The 22101-nt window shown below is 46.4% G+C and overlaps 1 protein-coding gene across 2 annotated transcripts in view; it reads left to right on the top strand.

The window, feature by feature from the left end:
• Nucleotides 1-11203: 11203 nt before the first annotated feature.
• Nucleotides 11204-22101, top strand: part of SALL3 (spalt like transcription factor 3) — a 21212-nt gene continuing 10314 nt past the window's right edge. For both annotated transcript variants that reach the window (XM_086743147.1, XM_086743149.1), the window contains exon 1: nucleotides 11204-11343. In XM_086743147.1, the coding sequence (XP_086599273.1) occupies nucleotides 11265-11343 (79 nt within the window). In that variant the 5' untranslated portion in view covers nucleotides 11204-11264. The remainder of the gene's footprint in view (nucleotides 11344-22101) is intronic.

Genomic DNA, 22101 nt, shown 5'->3' with positions numbered 1-22101 from the left:
TGCTGGCACAGGACAGTTGTCTGGCTTATTTGTTATCGGTCTGTGGCATTGGCCTGTACCAAGTGTTTTAGAGGAATGTCAGAAACTGCCGACATTGACTGTAAAATTACCTGCCCATCATGGAATTTTTTCCTAACCATAAGCAATCAGTGGTTGGTCTACAACCGTCCAGCTCACCTCCCCTGTGTTTGTGTATGTCTCTGTTCCTCTCTAGCCTAACTGTGAATATAATTCATTAAGTATTTGTAAATTTATCAGAAACCTACCTAGGCATTGAATTCATAGTTTTCACGAATTTAATGCAGTGTCTCTGAGAGTCAAATTCTGCATTTGGAAATTGTGCTTGTGACACATGATATAGATGTCTTTATTTTCTTTGATAACACACAAAAATAAACATACCTGAGCCAAAAATCTCCCACTGTGTGGAAAGGTGGCTCTCTTTCAACCACAGACACTCCTCTGCACCTGACAGAGGAAAACACAGCATAGCTACTGTCACGGGAAGATGTTGCAACCGACTGCTTAGATTCTTAAGACAATCATTTTTCCTAAGAGGTGTGCATGGCTGGATGTTACTTTGAAATCAAGCCCCGTGTGCATGAGAGAGAGAATAGAGGTGTGCCAGTATAGTTTTCAGATCTATATGGATATACAATTATTAAATATACATATATATATATGTACACACATGCAGGAATGTATACAAAAGCTGGTGCACTCAGGAAACAGATTCCAAACTGGGAAATAAAACTCTTCCTTTATTCTTACAAAGGGGAGCAGGAACAGATTCTGCTGTATCATTCCTGTTAGCAGACAGAGGCAGGCAGAGTGATTGACTGATCCATTGATTTTGATCACAGTAATGGCAGAGATTTTGCTACAATGGCCAAAATCACAAGTTGGGAGCATTATTGCACTCTTAAAGTAAATGTTTGCAACCCAAAAGTGATACTTTACAAATTTTATCAGAGCCCCTCACCCCATCAGCATCACCACCATTTTATACTTTTCAGTGGCAAAAAAAAAAAAACCAGAAAGTCAATACTACCACTGCCATTTTGGTTTACCTTGAATGAAAGTGCTGCCAGGTGACATTAGCAAAGTATCAAATGCACATACTTGAAAAGGTATGCTATTGAATGGTCACATCACCAGCAGTTCAAACTAAAATGTGTGTCTTACACGTATAAAATATGTATGCAAAATAATATGACTCACTATCAGCTGCTGGAAGTCTTAGAAAGCAAAGCAAAGTGTCAGGGTATAATTTTTTTTTTTTTTTTTTGCTTTCATTCTATTAAGGGCATGTCTAAAGAGAGCAACACTGCCCTTTCAGATATTAGCTTTTGTGCCAGTTAATGCCTAGAAACTTTCCAAACAAACTGATGTTTCACTCTACATTCAAAGAATAAAAGTTTTAAATGGGATCTACAGGTTTCATATACCCAAATCCTCCCGAATCTTGTTATATTACTTAGAGTCTAAAGCTTTTTTAAGAATACTGCCTTGCATAACTCTCTATGTAAAATAAAGGACGTAGTTTTTCATTTGCTAGCTTCTGTGAACTCACTGCTAATGTTTCCAAAACACTTCTTTCTTCCCACAGTCACACACTGGCCTCTTCTCTCTCTGCCCATGTAATTTCCCTTCCCATCCTCTCTGTCTCACCTTTTTGCCCTTACCGCTATTCTCTTACTACTCAAGTGGCTCAGAGTCTCCTATCTTATTTTCCCAAACTGCTCTTTTTCTTCCTTTTAATAGCGCTTCTTTACCAAGTATTCATTATCGGCTGTGCTTTCTCTTCTTTCTCCTGTTTCCCTACACGTCTCCAAGTGATTCTAACCCAGGCTACGTTGTTTGAGCTAACATAAATTGTCTCACAGCAAAACGTACTCCAGTGTGCTGCATACTTCATTTGCAAAAATTCTCAAGTGACGGAAAAAGTAAAATGCCAAGAAAGTTTTTCACAGATCCCTCTGGCCAACAGCCTCTTTCAAAAAGACTCAAACCCAGCAGAACCCCCAGGCTTCAGGAGCCTTAGCACATACTTAGAGCTTTCTCCCATTTCTGCAGCATGTGTCATAATGGTTTACATTGAAAGGCCAACTTATCTTGAGATTTGATGACCCTCCTCAGTGTGGACTTCAGAATTTAAATGTTTCCACACTCCCTTATCTAACACTTTATTCTTTCTCACATTCCTGTTATTTATATGGGTGCGCAGGCAGAGTGGGTTAGCCAAAATCATTGATGGAAATGTATGCTGCTTAGTTTTCAAAAAGATTGTATTTCAGCTATCCTTATTTCAGATCACAGCACATAGGCTATCATCTAAAACTTGCAAATACTCAGAGAAATAGGGACAACGCAGCTAGCTTTGCTAGGAAAGGTGGCATCTCTAGCACAGACTGCATAAATGTTACATGCGAGCGTGAAAACACATATGGGATTTGCAAAATACATAAACATTTTAAAAAACCTTTGCATTTGACGATATCAGACATTCTTTCTAACGGGAAGCTAGAGTGACACAGAGAGAAGCTGTTTCCTAATCAGGTGCTGCCTGTACCCAAGCAGTGTAATCTAATTTGCAAGTAGGTGACCTATATGTCTGGACATACCTGATTATTTATTCAACTAATCAAATTATATTGTGTCATTTGACGATAGCATGTACACAGTGCTGACACGATGTTATTTTTTGTCACCAGATAAGGGGAATTGATTCTAATCTATATTACTTTTGTTAGTCATCAACTCTTACACCTAGACCTGCCAAGGGAAGCATGAATGTATTTTGTGACGTTCGATAGCACACATATTATTGGGTCATAGTAAAGATAGGCATTGTTAAACACAAGAAACCCCAACGACCATCATAATTTGATCAACTTTTTCTACATACCAGTAGTTTAAGGGTGAAAGCACCCTTCCACCCTTCTCCCACCAGCACTTGCCCATTCCCACTTCTTCATTTTTTTTCCTTCTGTCATCATCCGGTTTTAGGAAGAGATCACCGCGTGCTAGACTGCATCTGCTGAGAAACCTTGCCCCTTGCTATCCTCAAATGCATTGAAGTCTTAAGAATGCCCTCTGTTCCCGTGTGTGCACTTGTGATGCCTGTTTTATAATTAATTTCAAGTGATGTGTCATAACCCGGACAAAAGGCTGTCCTTTTTTTTTTTTTTCCTCCCATTGACTGATTTCATCCTCTAACAATATCTGCTGCAAAGGTCAGTGAGCAATTCTTCTGAGATACCTGCTAGGGGTGGGGGGACTCATCAGGACGAGTGCGTGCCTGTGCGACCTGGTGAGGAGCAGCGACCAAGGCCTCAACGGATCTCGATATTTACCACATCCTCCCCCGAACCTTTTCTTTTTTTTCTGTCGGTGACCCAGGAGGTTATTTCAGTGGGGAGGAGGAGCGGAGAGAGAGAGAGGGTGCTGAGGCCTTAGTGGGAAGGAGGAAAGCTTTTAAAATACGTAATTAGGAGCCGCTCACAGAGGGAGGGAAGCCTCCCCCTGCGAGAAGGGATGGGAGTGCGATGGCAGTAATCACTGTCCTTGTCGCTCCCACGGGTGGGGGGCTCTGGCCCCGGTACAGCGAGGTGGGGGTGGGGGGGTGGGCTGGGGAAGGGCAGGGGCTTGACCGCGACCCTCAGCGTCGCAGCCGCCGGTTCTCGCCACCGCCGCCCCCGTCGCGGGTGGGAGCCCCGCCACTCCACTGCACCTCGGACGCCTGCGCCCCCCGCTTCCCCCGGCCCCGCTCCCCTGGGGAAAGGCCCCGTGGCTGCCGGGCCCGGGGCTGCTGGCGGGCTCGCGGGAGCCGAGGGAGAGGGAGGGCGAAATGCGCCAGGTCGGGCGAAGTCGGCGGCCGCGGGGCTGTCACTGTGCCGGCGGCACCGGGCGCCCTACAGAAGCGCGTGGCCAGGCAGGGGCCGCCTCCGCTCCACGCGTGTTCGCGACACCCCCGCCCCGGCCCCTGCCGCATTCTTCCCACAGGGCGCCGGGCGGGGTAAACGCAACTTCAGCTGCCGGGGCCGTTTTCATTCTTTCCCACCCCCTCCCGGCACCCCAGTTCCGCGCCTCCCCTTCCCGCCTGGAAAGCGCGAACTTGGGCTCAAGTGGCACCGCGGCTGCAGGCGAGCCACACCAGCCCGTTACCCCGTTTGCAGGGAAGGAAACCTTTTCCGGTCCCGGTTTTTCCGAAGGGGAATCGCGTCCTGCCTCCCACCTTCCCAGCCTTCATCCTCCCAGGGTACGCACGCGTGTAATTACCGGTGATTGTGCGAACGCAGCCCTGAGCAGAAGCATGCGGGTACTGTGGAGAGCGAAGGGAAACACCGTTAATTTAAGGCAATACACGCGTGGGTTGTGCTCTTTCTTTTCTACACCACCCTACAGATATTGCACGTTAAGCATCAACCCAAACATCAGCGACTCGTTTCCTAGTCGCCTTTTTTTTCCCCGTGAGGCTTTTTTTTTTTTTTTTTTTTTTAACGGATCACCAGGTGATCTGGGAATAAACGATGGATCGCTTCGCGGACCGGCGAAAGAAGAAAGTGAGAAGACGATTTGTTAGTCCTGACTCTACCCGAGCAGAATGCTGCCTGACATCCCTCCCGCCGTGATTGCTTCTTACACAACTCCCTGTATTCACCGCCGACCGCTCCGCTCGGAAAGGGGGGGAGGTTGGGGGGGGGGGGGCGGGTGACACGGGTATAATATAACGTCGGGCCTTCCCCGCACTTGCTTCCCCTCCTTCAGAAGAGAGGGGCTTCGAGGCGTGATCATTAACTTCGCTGATCATCATTTGGTTTCTTTGGAAGGAGGCTGAGCGGTCTTTTTCTTAACCCAACATTTTTTTTTTCTTTTTTAATTTGTCCAGATGACATTCCGCGTCCCGCTCGCCCCCGCCCCCGCGGCGCGCACACACACGCGCGCACACACTCGCACCGCTTTTCTTTTCATCATCAGCAAATAAAGATTAGGTGGGCAGATTATAGAAAGCGTTTTCAGTCCTGTGCTGATCTTTATTCCAGAGCCTTTGTGATGATATTGATGATGATGATGGTCAAGTGGACAGTTTGATTTTTGTGTTTGGAGCTAGTTATAAAGAATCAATATTATATCAAGGGGTAACTTTCGTGATAAAGGACTTTAACCACTCCGGCTATTCATCATAAGTCTGTAGCAAGCAGATAGGTCAAAAGAAATTATATTGCACTAAAGAGTGTGTCTTCTTATCTCTCCTATACCAGGGGAATAAGGGACAAGCCGATCGATACAGTAGCTGCTGTATACTTCTTGCAATTATCAATAGCTGATTTCGTCTTTTGAGGCCTGCATCTATTAATACAAACTAATAATAATCTTCTGAGCATATCTGTAGCCAAGGGGACGAAAGTTTTTATACTTGACGGCACTATTTATACAGCTAGGGTTAGGGAACGGTGTTACACCGTGTGTGCGTGGCACGCATATATAAACACATATACATTTCCATATTCATCTCGCTTGTCATTTTCGGAAGCACGCAGATTTTTGCAAAGGGGCTAAAAGCCCTGATTTGGCATGCGTGCTGTATTCCTACGCGTACTTCCTGGAGTATGTGCTGGCAGACACGCGTGGCAGTACAAATAGAGGGGCTTAATGTATACAGCACCTACGTGTGCCTGACATGTCCGTGTGAGCTTAAATGTGCGTTGCCTTGCTAATATCCCCACACCTATCTACGTTACAAACGTTCCACAAAGTACTTAAAATTGTTGGTTAAATTAACGTATCGTCTGTTAGGTTAAGGAACGGAAGTGGACGGTAATTGGAGTTTGCTAAGTGTGAACATAAGCTTTTGTGTCTATGAATCGATGTTTATTTAGATCCAAGGGTGGCACGATATTAAATAAAAGGAAAAGTCACTTAAATGCTTAAGGCAAAACGTTTAGGCACGGTTGTGCTGTCGACCAGTTCTATAAATCTCGTGGTGGGGCTAGTTGCTTTCCGCAAAAAAAAAAAAAAAAAAAAATTGTAATAGAAAAGAAACATCTTTATAATTGACATTTGACATGCTGTTTGGGTTAGGCTGTGGTAGACCAAGCACAGATTCCCCTCTGATGGAAACATTTATCATCGTGATTGCTGCAGAGTGGCAGGTGGTGTTATCAATTACCTCTTCTTACCAATAATAATATTAGTATGGTAATATCTTTGCTCATGTGAGAACGAATTAGCGGTCAGTTGTTGCAGCTTTAAACAGACAAAATTGTGCTGGATTTAACCCCAGGGTCCTCAAACAAAAGTTGCTGTGCAGAAAGGGGGTGGGAAGAGCAGGAGATGACAGAAAATAAAGCCCAAATGATTGCACGCCCCTTCGAATAAAGTTGCTGAGCAAAATAATAGCTGTAAAAGACAGTAGATGCACGAAACGTCAGATCTATCTCATCCGCGTGTTGGTAACTTTGATGGGTTTAAGAACAACAACCTTGTGTAAAGCACGAGCGTAGACAGAACGACTTATATGCTCCTCGTGGAGTCAATCTTGTAGATAAGCTTTTTGAAGGCTTTTGTTAACCCTCAGTAAGGCCAAAAATTAAAACAAACGCCCAGCTACGTGTCCCATTAATGTAAAAAATAAAGCACTAGTTGGTAAATAATAATATTAAGCAGGCAGAATAATAACGCGCCGCTTCCGACAATGAAAGCAATCTCGCGGAAGAAGAGGACAATTAACAGATTTTAATTACGGAGAGAAAAGCAACTTTTTCTCCCGGTCGCCAGTAAAGCCTTTTAGCGGACCCACCAGCCACGGCGAGGGGGACGCGAGCGGGCGCGGTTTGCGCCGGGACACGCGTGGCTGCCGGCCGCGCAGCTGCCGCGCACCCCTGCGCGGTGCCTCCTCCCCCGCTCGCCTGCGCGCACCTCCCTGCATGGGCGCGCAGAGATTTACGCGGCTAAGCCATTCCCCCCACCACCCCCTCGCCGTGGCCGTCTTTTTCGCAGCCCAACTTCAGCGAACGCATTTTTTTTTTTTTTTTTTTTTTTTTTTGTTCGCCCTCGAGTCAGGAAGATTAATTAAAAGCTCCGTGGAAAACTTTGCGGTGTAATGGGGAGCCGTGGAGGCGGGGGGGGGGGGGCAGGGGCCGGAGGAGACGCGTATCACTTCATAACTTTCCACTCGCCTCCCGAGCCCTCTGCTCTCTCAGGGTTTTCCACACGGGTCGGGTAGAAAGTTTCCCCCGGCGATTAGCGCCGGACCCGGGGCGGGGAGTTGGGGGGGAGACGGGGGGGACCAACTGGGCTCGGAGGGGTGGGGGGAGGGCAGCGGCCGCGCCGCCCGGTAACTTGGCTCAGCGAGCCCCGCGCATCGCGGCGGGTTTTTCCTCCAAGAGAAAAAGTGGGAAGGAGCGCGGCGGAAGGGAAAAGAAGACCATAAAATGTATCGCTTGTAACCCTAGAATATGTTAATGTCAAGAGATACAAATCTGGTAATTATGCCTTTCCTGCCTGTTGAGTTCTCCATTGTTCATTAAACATTAAAGACGGGATTATTTAATTTTCCACTTAAAGATTCTCCCACGTTCCGCAAAATCATATTCATTTTCAATCATTTCATTTTTTACCGTGGACAAAGTTTTGTTTTTATAATGCTCTCAATGAGCTGCCTTATTTATTTTTTACCCCCATATCGCGCTATAAGAAAGGCACTTTTAAACGGCTCTTCAAGAAATCGCCTGCTGCTGGGGGAACTACCAGGCACCGAGCAGTAGAAAACGCCAAAGTTGGGGGGAAAAAAAAATGTTGCCCGAGCAACAGCAACAAATCTTTTCAAAAGACGACTGGATGAAAACTGACATATTTCTGATACTACTGCAATTGGGGCGGGGGGGAATATCTGGGGGAAGTTAAAGTGCATCCTACCTCATTTCAAGGCAAATATTTCGGGGACAGAGGGTAGCTGAGCCCCCTCATCTAAAGCCACTCAGGAATATGTGCCTCTCCGGTTTTGAAGGAGAAGCCCCAACTCCAGCTCCCCACTCGCGGCTGCGGGGCTGAGGGTCACTTGAACGCACACGCTCCCTTGCACCCTGCCCACAATACAAGGCAGCACTATACATACGCACACGCGTAACGTGTTGTTCGTGTGCGCCGGGTGCAATAAATCCCTCTTTCTGAGGGGGAAAAAAAAAATCGTGCTCAATTAATGGGCTCGTCTCCTCCCCCTTCATATTAGAAAATTACAGCAGATTTCAGCCACCACGATCGTCTCCGGATATTTTAAACGAGACACTCTCAGCGCGACCGAACTTTTCGCAAGGACGGATGCGCGGAAAGAAGATGCATTAGAATTTAAAGACAGTAAAAAAGTTGGGGTTTTTTTAATTATAAGGCGGGCAATCATCGCGAGGGGGGGTCTCGCGTACACCCCTCGCTAAACGAAGGACAGAGAAGTGTATTCAATTTGGCGTTTCGGCGTTGTTTCCCTCCAAGGTCGTGCCCGTTTCTAACGAATATCCGCACCGCTGAAACGGCTGGCGGTCGGCGTGCCAACAAACTACCCACAGTGGCCTAAACTGTCGCCTTCGACTTTATTTGGTTTGCCTACCGACATAAAAGGGGGGGGGGGGGGAAGGCTGGGGAAATAACGCCGAAAGCCCAGAGACACGGTATCGCAGAGCGGGAGATAAAGCGAGCAATCAGCAGGGAAAAGTTTACACAGAGGAGCCTCCCGCAGAAGCGAGGGGTTAGTGTGTTTTCAGGACGAGGGCTGGATTACAGGGGCCGGGGTGGGGGTATTAGGATGGAAATCCCTTTCACTCATCCCCGGCCCCGTACGCAGAGCTGCCCGCCGCTCTCCCGCGCCCGCCAAGGTGGGCTGTCCTCCTAAAAAAAAATAGTTTAAAAAATAACAACAACAAAAAAAACCAAACCAAAGCAAACAGCGAAGGGGGTGGCAGGGGCCGCTGCAGGAGCCCCCCGCGCCAAACCCACGCACACGCAGAGGCGCGGAGCTGCGCGCCCGGCGAGGCCCTGCGCGGCGCAGCGCGGCGCGGCGGCGATCGGTGACGGCGGGGCACATCCTAGCGGCGGCTACCGGCCATGGGAGCCGGGCTGGCCCCACTCCCCGCCCGGCCCGGCCCGGCCCGGCCCGGCCCGGGGGGTGAGGAGGGCAGGGACGGCGGCGGCGACGGCAGCCGGGGCGCCCGGAACGGATGCGCGGCTGCGGGGCCGCCTCCCCCACCCCCCTTCCCCCTCCCCGGGGGACGGACGGGGCGGGAGGCGGCGGGACAGGGCGGGGGAGGCTCGGCCCAGCTCCACGGCAACTTGTAACGCGACAGAGGGGAAAGCCGGGCGGGGCGGGGGGGGGGGGGGGGGGGGGGGGAAGGGAAGTCTCCCCCCCCCCTCCTTTTAAAAAAAAAAAAAAAGGAGGGGGGGGCTGGGAGAAAAGCCACTGTTGGGAAAGTGCGTGCGGAGAGGGAGGCTCGCAGGCGGCGGGGAGCTGATCCGGCTGCGGGGCTGGGGGCAGCCCCGGCGGCAGCCCCGGCAGCACGGCACGGGAGGCGGAGGAGGAGGAGGAGAGTAGGAGGAGCTGCCGTGTGACCCACACCGCTACCCGAACTTGAAAGTTTTATCCGCCCGGAATCAAGAGCGGCCGCCGGTGGGTGCGGGCACCGCACCTCGGCACGGAACGGAGCGGAGGCATCGTGCGGGGGGAGCTGCCGCGCAGGGACCGGCTGCTGGCCCCGCTGCAAGCGGGGCGAGGCAGGGGAGGAGGGGAGGGGGCATCAGCCCTGCGACAACAACACCCCCTCCCACCACCCCCCCAAATCTGGGAGAGGATCGATACGATTTGCTGGAGACCAAGGACTTGCTCATCGGCGCACACGCGAGACGGCTGTCATTAGCTAACAGGACACACGACTGAGCCGGGGGCGGGGGAGGGGGGGGGAAGAGAGAGGGTGAGGAGTGTTACTAAAAGTCATTACAACCTGAGACAGAGAGTGAGAAAGAAGGGGAGGAAAAAAAAAACCACAAACTTCCTACCAATGGACAACAGGAAGTGACCACCACCACCAACGGGGAGTCTCTGCTTGGAGAAAGAAGCTGCAAGACAAAGAAGAAGGAAGGAGAGGTGAAAGACAAAACTGCCCAAGGTCCTTCTGCGTGTGCGTGCGTGCTCTTTCGAGAGAACAAAAGTCAGCCGGGAAGGAGAGACGAAGAAAGACGGAAAGGGAGACAGGATGGAGGAAGAGCTAAAGACCAGCATGTGAAGACAGAAGACCAGAGCAACGCACACGCGCATCGAAAAGACAAGGGGGAAAGGAAAAGCATACACAAAAGTTTCTTTTCCTCCTGGGAAGAAATTACTCACACGCCCACGGAAATCAGACGCCTTGCAGACCAACTTCTGGAGAAAGAGAGAGCGAGAGAGAAGAGGACGCAGAGTGATGTGAAGAAAGAAGGAAAGAAAAAAAAAAAAGCCAGAAAAGAAAGCAAAGAGAGCAGAAGCAGAGCAGAGCAAAAGAAACTGAGAGCCGGGGACGGGGGGGGGGGGAGGAAAGAAAGACGGACAGAAAAGCGAAGATCGTGACCTCCCCCAACAAGTGAACCTTGCACATATGTTGTGTAAAGTGTGTGCAAAACAGAGCCCTCCTGCCTGCTGCGCCTGTGCTTCGCCGCCGCTGCCGCCGCCGCGGCCGGTGCCCCTCGCAGGCGGCGCTGCCGGTGCCGGGGAGCCGCATCCTTCGGGGGAGCGACGCGGCTAATTGCGGAGCCCCCTCCTTCATTTGCATTTGCATATGCAGCCCGAGCCCGCTGGAGCCGCGCCAATCCGCGCTCGCCCCCCAGCCCCATTAATCGCCATGCATTATTCACCGGCGTAATTGCGGAGCCTCGCGCGCGCTCCGCGCAGCCGCCCCAGCCCCGCCGCGCACGCACCCCCCCACCCCCCCCCCCACCACCCCACGGCGCACCGCGCGCACCCCGCACGGCTGCTCCCCCGCTCCCTCACCCCCAGTTTGGCTGGCTGGTTAGCTTTGCCTTTTTTTTTTTTTCCTCCTTTTTTTTTCCCCCCCTCCTGGTTGGTTGCCTTTTCTGTTGTTTGTTTGGTTTGTTTTGTTTTGCAACTCGACTTTTATTTGCGAACAGTTATTTCCAGCCCCCCCCCACCTCCCCGTCCCTCGTTCCCAATTCCTCCCCTCTTTCCACCTCCACGTCGCTGATGCCTCTGCAAAAAGCAGAGTCAAGACGGCTCAGTTAGCAGCATGTCTCGTCGAAAGCAAGCGAAACCCCAGCATCTCAAATCGGACGAAGAGCTGCAAGCGGAGGTAGTTTCCGAGCACGGTAAGGGCTCCCGGCGCCTCTTTCTCCTTCTCCCTCTCCTTTTGTGAGTGTCTTTCAGACGGAGATAGGTGGATTTATGGTGATGGTGAACATGGGAGCGCAATTACCCTGCAGCGGGAGAATGGGAATTGGAGCCGCTGGGGGAAGAGGCAGCGGCGCTGGGAAGTTCGCAGTTTCGCCAAGTTTCCGTAGCCCACCCCCTGCCCAGCCATCCCTCCCCGCACGTCCCGCCCGGTTTCCCCAGCGGTTTTTATCGCGGCGGGACTCGGCGGCGGGGCTCAGCCCTCCCTCCCCGCTCACCCGGGCTCGGACACTCGGGAGCAGCGCCGGCCTCCTGCTCGCCGCTGCGCTCCCTCTGTTTTTTGGGGTATCCTTTTTTCTTCCCCCCCCCCCCCCCCGGTGTAGGTAGGAGCCATCTTCCCCTCTGCCCGGCAGCAGGAAAGAGGAAAGTCGGGGCGGCCGGGGCCATAATGTCCTGCCCGGGGCTGCGGGCTCCAGTTTGGGGATGGGGGGGTCCCGCGACCCGGGGGCTACCGGGCCCCAGGCCGTGCCCCCGGGGCAGCCCCACTGCGGCGGTGCCGGGGGCTCCCCCCCCCACCGCCTCGGGCCGGCCGGCGAAAGCTGCGAGCGGCTTTGGGCTGCCCCAGCCGCTTTCCCCCCACGACCCCCTTTTTGCCCCGGCAGCTGCCGGGGGGAGCCCGGCCGGAGCGCGCACGGCCGCTCGGGTGCGTGGGGGCAGCGGTGTTGATTTCGTGATTTTCGAGAAGGCTAAGCAGCAGCAGCTTTTCGCGTCCCCCCCCCCCCCCCCCGCCTTGCTCTGCCTTCCTGGCCTGGCTGCGGCTGTGACTGGGGTGGGTGGTAGGTGGCACGGGAGGCCCCCCCACCGCCACCAGCCCCCGTCGCTCCGGCTGCAGGCAGCTGGGAAGGGACATTTTGTCGCCTCTCCGCCATTCTTCGCTGCCTCCCCACACGGAGAGCACCACGCACACTTGCTCGTATGCCTCTGGGCTGCCCAGCTTGCTGGTGAACAAGTGTCCAAAGCTGGAAAGATTTGGGCTGTGGTCGCTCCCGATTTCCACTTTGCTGAATTTTTTTTTGGAGAGGAGGGCTGCAGGGGTTTTTCCTTCCCTTTTTTTTTTTTTGTTGTTGTTGATGTTGTTTTAATTTCCATAGTAGTCCCTGGCGTTGCAGCCTGCAAAGGCATGCCACAGCCCATGCTCACTTTTCCTGGGCTAAGTTGAGAGCTTCCACTTGAAAGTTTTTCTTTTCCTCTTTGCATAGAGCCCCACCGCTTTCTCAGTTTCTCACATAATCGAGTGGGAGCCCCAATGTTTTCTGCTTTATGTGTAGGCCCCTGACTCCACGGTTTTATCCCCCTTCTCCCTCCCTTCGAAAAGAAAAAAAAAAAGTCATTCTCCTGCTTCAAAACTAGAACGACTTTTAAGTTGCAGCTGTGGGGAAGAGAAAGGCAGCAAAGTTGAAGCCCGAGGAAGGATTTTTGACTATTGTATCTGAACTTTACAGCCCTGAAGCTTAAGGCAGCGTGAATCCACTTCATCAGGTTAAAACATCTGTCAGGCTGGCAAATCGTTAAAGCCTCCTGCTCCTTCCCAGGGCATTTGGGGAGCCGGGGAGTGAGTCTCACCCTGTCCGGGGCTGCTGCCACTGAAAACCCACTTCGCTGTTGACAATAACAGGCACACAGAGAAACACTTCCTTCTGTCACAGTGGAGGAGCAAAGCAGTGCGTTTTCAATTTTTTTTTTCCCCTTAGGAAACAGTGGCCGTGTAAAATAAATTAATATAGGCAACCAGGTGAGAATTAGTCTTTTATGATAATGTAAACAAGATTTGTTGAGCCCAGTCTCTCTTGGGGTGGGTTCTAGGTCTAAGCATTTATCACTGGCATTGTAAACTTTTACATGCTCTGAATCCATTTCCAGATAGAAAAATGAAACCCTGCTACTTCATTATGACACTCCTGGCGAGTTAATAAATTGAAAAAAATTGCTAAACTAGGTTTTTGTTTTGTTTTGTGAATCTTATCTATGTAGCCATGTCACCCGAGATTAGAACAAGAGATATGCTAAAAAGAAACGCTTGCATATGGTGGGTAGATTAAGGACAAAGAATCTTTTTGTCATGGAAATGTTTTTTTTTTTTCCCCTTTTTTGGGGGGTTTTGTTTTGTTTACTTCATCACATAGAATTTCTCACACTTGGTTTGTTTTGTATTGCCCTCAATGACTACATGATCAAATGAATGGATTTATTTCTGCCGAATGAGAAAGACAGTCTTTCCATCAAAAGGACTACATTGCATCCCAGTGAGGAATTTTAAAGCGTTATTATTGTGGTCCCTGAATAGCACAAAATCGGCTTTCACAGCAGCCCTAAAATGCAACAATGTAAATACTTTCCAGCCTCAGAAGGCTGTTATCAAAATGTGCGAGGTTGCTTTTTATTAAACCATATTTTAATTAATAGAGTGAAACCCTTCATAGTTAACGATTAACAAGCTAAAGTGGGGCTGGTGGGTTTTCCCTTCCATTGGAGAAATGGGAACAAGGTGGAGGCAGGATGCGGGAGCGGAGGGCGATCCGGCGCGCATTAGTGCGATGTAAATCATTTATTTACGCGCTGCGTGTTGGGGAGCGAACGATCGCCGGGCTGAGAGCAGTTTTATAGGCCAGAATAGAAGGAGCGCTCCAGACCTCGGGAATTAGAGCACTTCTTGTCACGGCAGTGTTCTTCCTTTCTGTCCGCAGCTATAGTCGAGATGTTGCTAGAGTTCCTGGGTGCGTTTTGCAACAGGCCAAAAATAGTTTGCGCAGTGGAAGAGTATCGGGCATTTTTAGAAAGCAAACTGTGTGAGCAGCCTGGTTTGATACATGTAGCCTCTTCACTCATCTGGCTCACTATCTTGTGAAATTCTTGTGAACACAAGATTAAACAAATGAAGCTTATTATTTATATAATGAAATCGTGTTTAATATCACCTCAAGATAGATTTTATTAAGTGGAGCCATAAACTTAATCCTTGGAGTGAAGGGACGGTATGAATAGTAGCAGAAGGAAGCTTGGCAGTTTGGGGAGCAGAATGGAAGATTAACGTTAGGCCGGATTTTAAGTTGACTGCTCTCACTGTAACTTTCCTGCTAATGTTGTGACAGAAGTTTTAGAATCAGACCAAATAATTTTATAGCCAGCTTGGACTACAGTAGAATAGAGCTGCATTCAAACAGGGCAGTGACATGATGGTAAGAAACTGTTGGAAATCTGAAGATAATTGGCATTGTCATCAGCCACAGATTTACACACAAAATCGTCTGAAATTACTTTGTCAAAATGCTAAAAATACATTTTGTCATGATTTTGAAAGGAAGTGTTAGCAAACAGCTGGTGACGATGTATTTCTTGAATAGTTGCACTGTGAATAGTGAACAAAAGATACCTATTGAAAAAAAAAACACTTTGAGGTTACTAAATTAGAAGATATGATGGAAATCACTTTAAAACAGCGGCAGCAGGACTCAGATGACTGCCTGTAGAATACAATAATCTCAGTTTCTCAGTAAATGTAAAGCATTGTAATAGTTGGAATTACATTTCTAATAGACTTGCCTAATTCAACAGATTACAAATGAATCAGAGTTATAGGTACAATGCACATGCTTCAACTCCGATTAATTTTTATATTAAACCACAGATTTGGCATTTGTATTTTTGAAGTAGGGATAATAGAAGGTTTTTTTTTGTTACACTGAAAAGTTATTCTTAAATAGTGTGCAAATGAGGTTCTGGTAAGGGTGATGACAAATGATGTTTTGGACTTTTTCATGTGAAGTTCCTGGCAAAGATGGTATCATTGTTCAGTCTGAGGTAAAAAAGATACCTTATAGAGAACTGTGCAGTGACAGTTTTCTAATGTGCCTTCTTACAATATTTTTTTTTAAATATTGGACCTATTTTCCCCCCGCACTCTTCAATACATGTAACATAGTCTAAACTAATGGATCTTTTTTGTCCCGGTAAAGTGGGATTGCGCTGTGCAGTTTTGAGCAGTTCCTGACTGCACTCGGTCTGGAGTATGTACACAGACACACATGCTCCGCTACAGCAACGACACAGTTCGCTATGGAGCAGCCAGCTTCATGTGAGTGTGTTCATTCTATCTGCATGTATAGAGGGTAAAAACACATCTTGGAGGGAGTCGCCGCCATAGGAAGGACATTCCTACGGACAAAGTAGGGGTTGTTCCACGTTGGTTAGACACTATAGCTTTTAAAACTTGAGAAGTCACAAGCAGCTATCAGTAAACATAAAACTTAGGTGATTTTTGCGTGTGTTTGTTCTGAGGCAACTGTAAGAGAAGGCTTTTTGTTTTGAAAAATAAAGGCCAAATAAGTATTGCTATAAATTGTTCCTTTAATAAGATATGGTAATTGAAACTTTCCTTAAATAGTTCTGCTGTTACGGTAGAGACTTAACATTCAAACGATGTAATATCTGTATTTGTATAATTTTTAAAATATTCTTACTGTTTGAACTGTGTTAGCAATAGGAAGATATTTGGAATACTAAGGAAACTACAACAATCAGCCAATTTGCTGATGTGTGTGTAATGATGAAAGTAGACAAAACTGGGTCAGATTTTATCTGGTGGTGCTGATCTTAAGGAAGTCTTACCATCTCCTGAGGTAGACATTAAGTCTCTTTTTTTTTGGAGTGGAAGGGAGGAAATTTTGAAAGGTGTTGGTTTAAATTCTGTGTAATTAAGCTATTAATATGCATACATTTAGCTGTTGAAAATTACTTCTCCTTGCCTACAAAAGAGGGAAAGCTACGATTCAAAAAAATGGGTGGCATTTAAATAAAGGAGTCAAAATAAACAAATTAATAGTAAGTATTAGTGCCATTTCTGAAAAATAGTTTGAGTTCTGGGAGGATTTTCTGGATATCTTTCCTTCATTTGATTTGTTGGCTGCCAAGCCAGGACAAGCATATCTGTTGACTCTCCATCAGTCAGGACATGAGTCAATCACTTTTGCTGATAATAAACCAGGTCTGGCATGACGTTAAAATAGTTAAGTATTGACACATTTTCCAAAATAAAGCATGTTGAAATAATTTATTTTGTAATATTGCATTTGTAAAATGTGAGTAATTTGCTGTATCTTTTTTTCAGAGTAAGCATGAATAAATCTAGTTCCAGCAGTAAATTTTTATTGAATTGTACATCTCAGTGTAAAGGGCCGAAATCCTGTTTCCTCTACCCTCTTAAAATTTCCCACTAAATGTAGTGAAGGTTTTCCATTAATTAAAAAAAAAAAAAAAAGTTAATTTAGGCCAAAATACACTTTTAGGAGCTGGTTCAGTTACAGTGCTGTTGGACATAGAGAGCATTTCTTCTTATCAAGGAAAACCCCTTCAAAACTGGGAAAGCCAGCAAAATAATGTTTTTAAAGGGTGACAGAAAAGCATAGAGAAACAAATTTGAAAAATGTGTTATCTTTTAAGTTGAAAAGTGAAAAGATAGTGGTCTAAAGAGTGGGGTCTTTAGTATCTCATTGCTGTAGTTAGGGTACACAAAGTGAGCAGACTTTTACGACATTTATTATGGGGTAAGCTAAATCTTTAAAAAGAGCCCTTCTGAAACTATTGCCAGTCTCTGATACTGGTTTTTGCCCTCCTTTCACCATTCCCCCCCACCCCCCCCCCAAAAAAAAAAAAATTTGGACTCTATCACCGCTTGAAAAAGAGACACCAAAAAGTTTCCAAACTTTTGACGCACGGAGCGAGGCATGCCACAATATTTGGGAAGGCTGTTGATCCCTTCCAGGAGCCGCCGGCCTGGGTGGGTGGGTGCTGCCCTGGGGCGGTGGGGCAGCGGGAGCTCAGCCGGGGAGAAGTGGTGGGGGGCGGGTTGCGGAGCGTGCCAGAAAGCTCCTTCCCCAGGACTCTCCCTGAGGGTGGGTAGTTAGAAGTGCTTTGACAAGGCTTGCTGATTTAACCTTTGCCTGCTTTGCCCTGCCAGGGGTGGCCACTAGATGTCAAGCTCATAATACAATTAGTACATCTGTGCAGTTGACCTTGGCAGCGCGGCTTACCACTGTTCTGTTAAGTGTTAACACCGAATTTGAGTGTTAACTGGAGATCCCTCCGAGTTTGCCGCCCGCTGTACGGCTTATCAAATGCCCATCTAGTTCGGCACAAGTGTTTACAGTTCTTCGAGAAGGAAAAAAGGTTTCCTTTTGTGAAGCCCAGCGTCTTGAGCGGCTCCGTTAACCCTGCAGGTGCCACAGAATTTTTGTCTCAGTTAACCAAAGCCGACGTGCTGTTCAGTGTTTCAGGTGATCCCTTCTTACCAGTGCCACTTCATAATTTTATTTTATAATTTTGTCGATGTAAGTAGCGTTCCCAAAGCTGGAAATGATGAAAGCTAACGGATTTGTCTAGAACTTGATGCGCGTTGCTCTCCTGTGCAATAACTGCGGTATACGAAAGGGTGAATGAGCAGAGCTGAACAACTGGCATCAAACCACTCCGAATTTGCTCTTTCAAGCGCTCCTGCATGTAACTTTACTCAAAAGAGTAGTGCTGTCGAATCCACTGCTTCAGTTTTGAGATGCTTAGGAGGCGCTGGATTGGGCCCTCACATTGGCTTCTCGTGCTGTGAGCCTCCGCACACAAATTTGTCGGCTTTTCTGTGGTGGTTCAGAGAGTGGCTGGCTTTGTTCTGCAGGGTGTTAGAGTTACGTAGCGTAAGGTGTAGTTAATGATACACTTTTCAAAATAGGAAAGCTATGCAGAATCTAGTGTTCTGCTTACTTCTTCTAGTTTATTTGTTTTAGTTTGGGTTTTTTTCAGTATCTTTCATACCAGCTATGTATTGACTTTGATTTTTTTTTTTTTTAAGGATTCCCGATAGAACTTGGTGCATTCCAAATAAATTTAGTTCCTACAGACATCAGCATATTTGTTCACAAATTCTACACAACCCAAAATTAATGTATACATGCCATAACAGCCAACTGAATAGCTGTTTATATGATTTTGGGAAACATAACACAGCTCTTCTTTAATATGATATCTTGCGCAAATATTCCAAACAATTTGTGAAGCTTGCATCTGTTCCACATCTGCGGACACGTAGAAAGGTGCCAGTGTTTGAGATAACAAAGTGTTTCACTGCACAGATTAGAAACTGCAAATGTTTTAAACAGAATACAGTTAGTGCCTGTGCCACAGGTGGCTCTTACTTAACAAATTCTGAGATTTAGGCTACTGAATAGATCAAACCGAGTGTGCTAGGTCAGTACCAGTTTTTGCATAGCAAGAGTGCCCTCCACTGTTCAAATCCATACTAACAGCTTTTGTGGTCTGAGAAAAAGGACAGAAAATTTTTCTATTGAGTCTGGAATTTCTTCTACATTGTTAAACACAGTAGGGGTCTCTATTTGTCTCCTCCTGTTTCACAGCTTGGGCTCAGTATGTGATAATTCATCTTTCTTTATGGGATTCAAAGCTATCATAAAGAGTTAAAAAGAATTAATTTGCAAGAAAATAAACGTGTTCTAACAATTTAAGAAAACTTTCTTTAAAAGCTCTGTCAATTGTAAGAGATGATAAAGCTAAGGAAAAAGTAATACTGTTCTTCTCGAGGATCAGTACGTTGCTACAAGGCTACTGTTTCCAAATTAATATAGTTTTGAAAACAAATGTATGTGTTTTTTTTAAATGTATTTTCTTTTTTTATTTAAGTTGTGCTTGGGGAAAAATAATTTTGTGTATTCTGAGGATAGGAGTGGTAAATAATTGTCCTGTATTGATGTGCTATGCTCAGAGTTTTATTTATAATACTGCTTGTTTAAATATAAAGTGCTGTGATCTGCACTTTGAAATGATTATTGGATTTGCATGTGAGAGCATTTTATACATCTGTCTTCACAGTTAGCAGACATTTTATCTTTAGCTGATGTTAACAAACGCAGTTTTTTCTGAAACTTCTTCACAGTTCGTACACTGCTTCTCAGGGAAAGATCGGCGGGTTTTTTTTTTATTCCTGAAAGAAATTCCTACCTTTAGAAAATATTAATTAAGTAAATTAATGTAGAAATAATAGTAATTGATACAACACTTTTCCGTGCTTTCATTTGTATTATTGCATATAGTCTAAAAAGAAGCTTCAGAAAATATTTTACTCACACATTTGTTGGATTCCTTTACAAGACACTTTTGTTTTAATTCTTCAGGAAGTCATCAGCATTTTGAAAGAGATGAAAGCCTAGAAAATGTTGATTCTCTTACCTGATTTTATCCAAGTGTCTTGTGACTCATACATAATTTGAGGATTCTACGATATAGAGTAACAAAATCTAACAAAATACTGAATTGTCAGAGAACTTTTGGTTGTAATAGACCTTACTTACTATAGACTTACTATAAATGAAAAGGTGTTTTTTAGGTCGTTTACATGTACGGAACTAGAAGTGATTTGAGGCAAAATGAAAAGATCCCAGAGCAAAGATAAAACACAGTGGAGTCAGCTGGGGCTTTTTTCAGACTAGAAGCAGTTAGTCCTAGAAAGGGAGCGTTTAATAAACAGCATATGTTTTCAGAATTAACCTGACTAGAATGTGATGTTTAATTTCGGGCTGTTTCACAAAAGTTAAAGCATCCATTCGTTCTGTTTTCCCTCGCACGTCATGCAAGAGGCTTTCCTCTTACACAGAGCAGAAAGACGTATGCCTGCAGTAAAAATTCAGAAGTAGTAAAGCCAGGTTTACAAATCCTGCATGCGTGTAGTCAGCCACGGTGGCAATTTTTTCTCCACTCTCCATGTTTTCTGACAGCCACTGAAGGACCCACGGCACCCTTTTAGCCCTCTCCCTTCTTCTCGAACAGTGAGAAAGCAGCCAGCACCATCCTCCCCACAGCCATGCATTGCTCCAGCCTGGAAAGCATTTGGTGGGTGCCCTTAGCGAGAGTGGCAGAGCAAAGCCTCCTGGCGTCAACGCCTGGCACCCCCTGCACTGAGTCAGCGGAGCACCTGAGCGGCTTCAGGTATCACCATCCCAAAGTGACTTTCTCAAAATACCTTCGTTTGAGTTTTTGTGGGCTAATTTTAGGGCCAGACCCCAGTGATGTGAAGTGACAGCACTCTGCTGGAGCCACCGCGGCTCTGTGGGTTGATGCTGCTTAGGAGCTCACTACTCCGGGTACGGTTTGAGAGACGTTGCCTGCAATTCTTCACCTGTTTTCACAGGGTAAGCTTTATGTGCTGTAATTCGTCTTGCATCTCGTAGCAGCTTCAGATTAGTCTGTTAGCTGTTACGACTGCTAATGAGAAAAAGAAAATAACTGAGAGGTTATTAGTGGTTGAGATCCTGACTGCTTGACAAAACTCCCATTCAGCACGTTTTGTGTAAGTAAGAACTGCAAAATTCAGCCCATATCTCTAAGATAAGCAAGTGCTCAATTAATCTCCCTGAAGTCCTTGAAAATTTTTACTGTGCCACATCCTTACTGTACTAGTAAAAATGATTGTCTCTCTTCAGGAAAAATAAAAGAAAAAAGATTAAATCCTTCAGTACTTAATGGATTTAATCACTTTGCAATATATCAGAAAATGAAAGCAAGCTATAAAACATGAGGAAAATTCCTGTGTTTTCCTGTAATAGGTATAAGCTGTAAGTAAACAAAAATTTTTAGCTGAAAATTTTACCATGTAACATTTTTAATAATCTGGAGTAATGATAAAATTTTGGTATCGCTTTCTGTCATTCATAAAGTGATGAAGTTTTAACAAACAACAAAAATATCCTTTAATGTGGAGGCCTAGGCTTTTAAGCTTTATTTCCTGTTGAAATCAGTGAGGACTTCAAAAAGTCAAAAGCAACAATAAATAGAATATCTTAGTGCTTTCATATTAATAAGTACTACTGAAAGGGATGTTAAAAACCTCATTTGTGAAATACTGGGGCAATGTCAATTTCTCCAATACACATACATATATTTAAAAATATTTATCAGTCATTATTTTCAGTCTTGCTTTTTCCTCCCCTGGAGTGCTTGTCTGGGGCAGGACCACAAAGCCTGCTGTTTGCATGACTGGTTTGTACTCTTTCAATCCCATTAATTTCAGTGGTGTTTCTAATGCAGTAAAGGCTACTCACTTGAGTAGGCGTTGTTGGATTGAGCCCATCGTCTGTCATTCTGTCAAGCATCTTGGTAGCATCAGTGTGTACCGTCACCTATGGCACAGCAGCATTTACTTCGGTGCCATCTGTGTCACCTGCTTGCTTACCAGTTCAAGAAAGTGAAGATTTAATTTAACTTCCTTTAAGCGAAGATTTAACTTGTTTGATTTCTTAAGAAACGCAAAATAATTTATCCTAAGCAGAAAATACTGTGGTGAGGTTCTTTGTATGTCTACTTCAAAGTTGATCGGCGGGGGAGCCCCTAACAACTCTCTAGCATTATTCTCTGGCATATTTTTCAAAATACGTCAGTTCTTGAATATTTCAAGACAGATGATGAGATGAATGTACTTGGATTGGTCATTTGAAAAGTATTCTCACTATTTTTAAGGCTTGGGAGTTGAGGGAAGGAGGAGTACAAAACAGAGCTGTAGGTCCCCGGTCAGTATGGGTGCAAGCCTGGTCCCTCTGAGACAGCACAAAACTGGCCATTTGTTTCATTGAGAATGGAGCTGAGCACTGACCATCTGAGAAATACCTACACTCACTTGTACCTGT

This window comes from Chlamydotis macqueenii, chromosome 2, assembly GCF_036417535.1.
Source record: "Chlamydotis macqueenii isolate bChlMac1 chromosome 2, bChlMac1.mat, whole genome shotgun sequence".
Taxonomy (NCBI): Eukaryota; Metazoa; Chordata; class Aves; order Otidiformes; family Otididae; genus Chlamydotis; species Chlamydotis macqueenii.
This window is presented reverse-complemented; position numbering and strand designations above follow the sequence as displayed.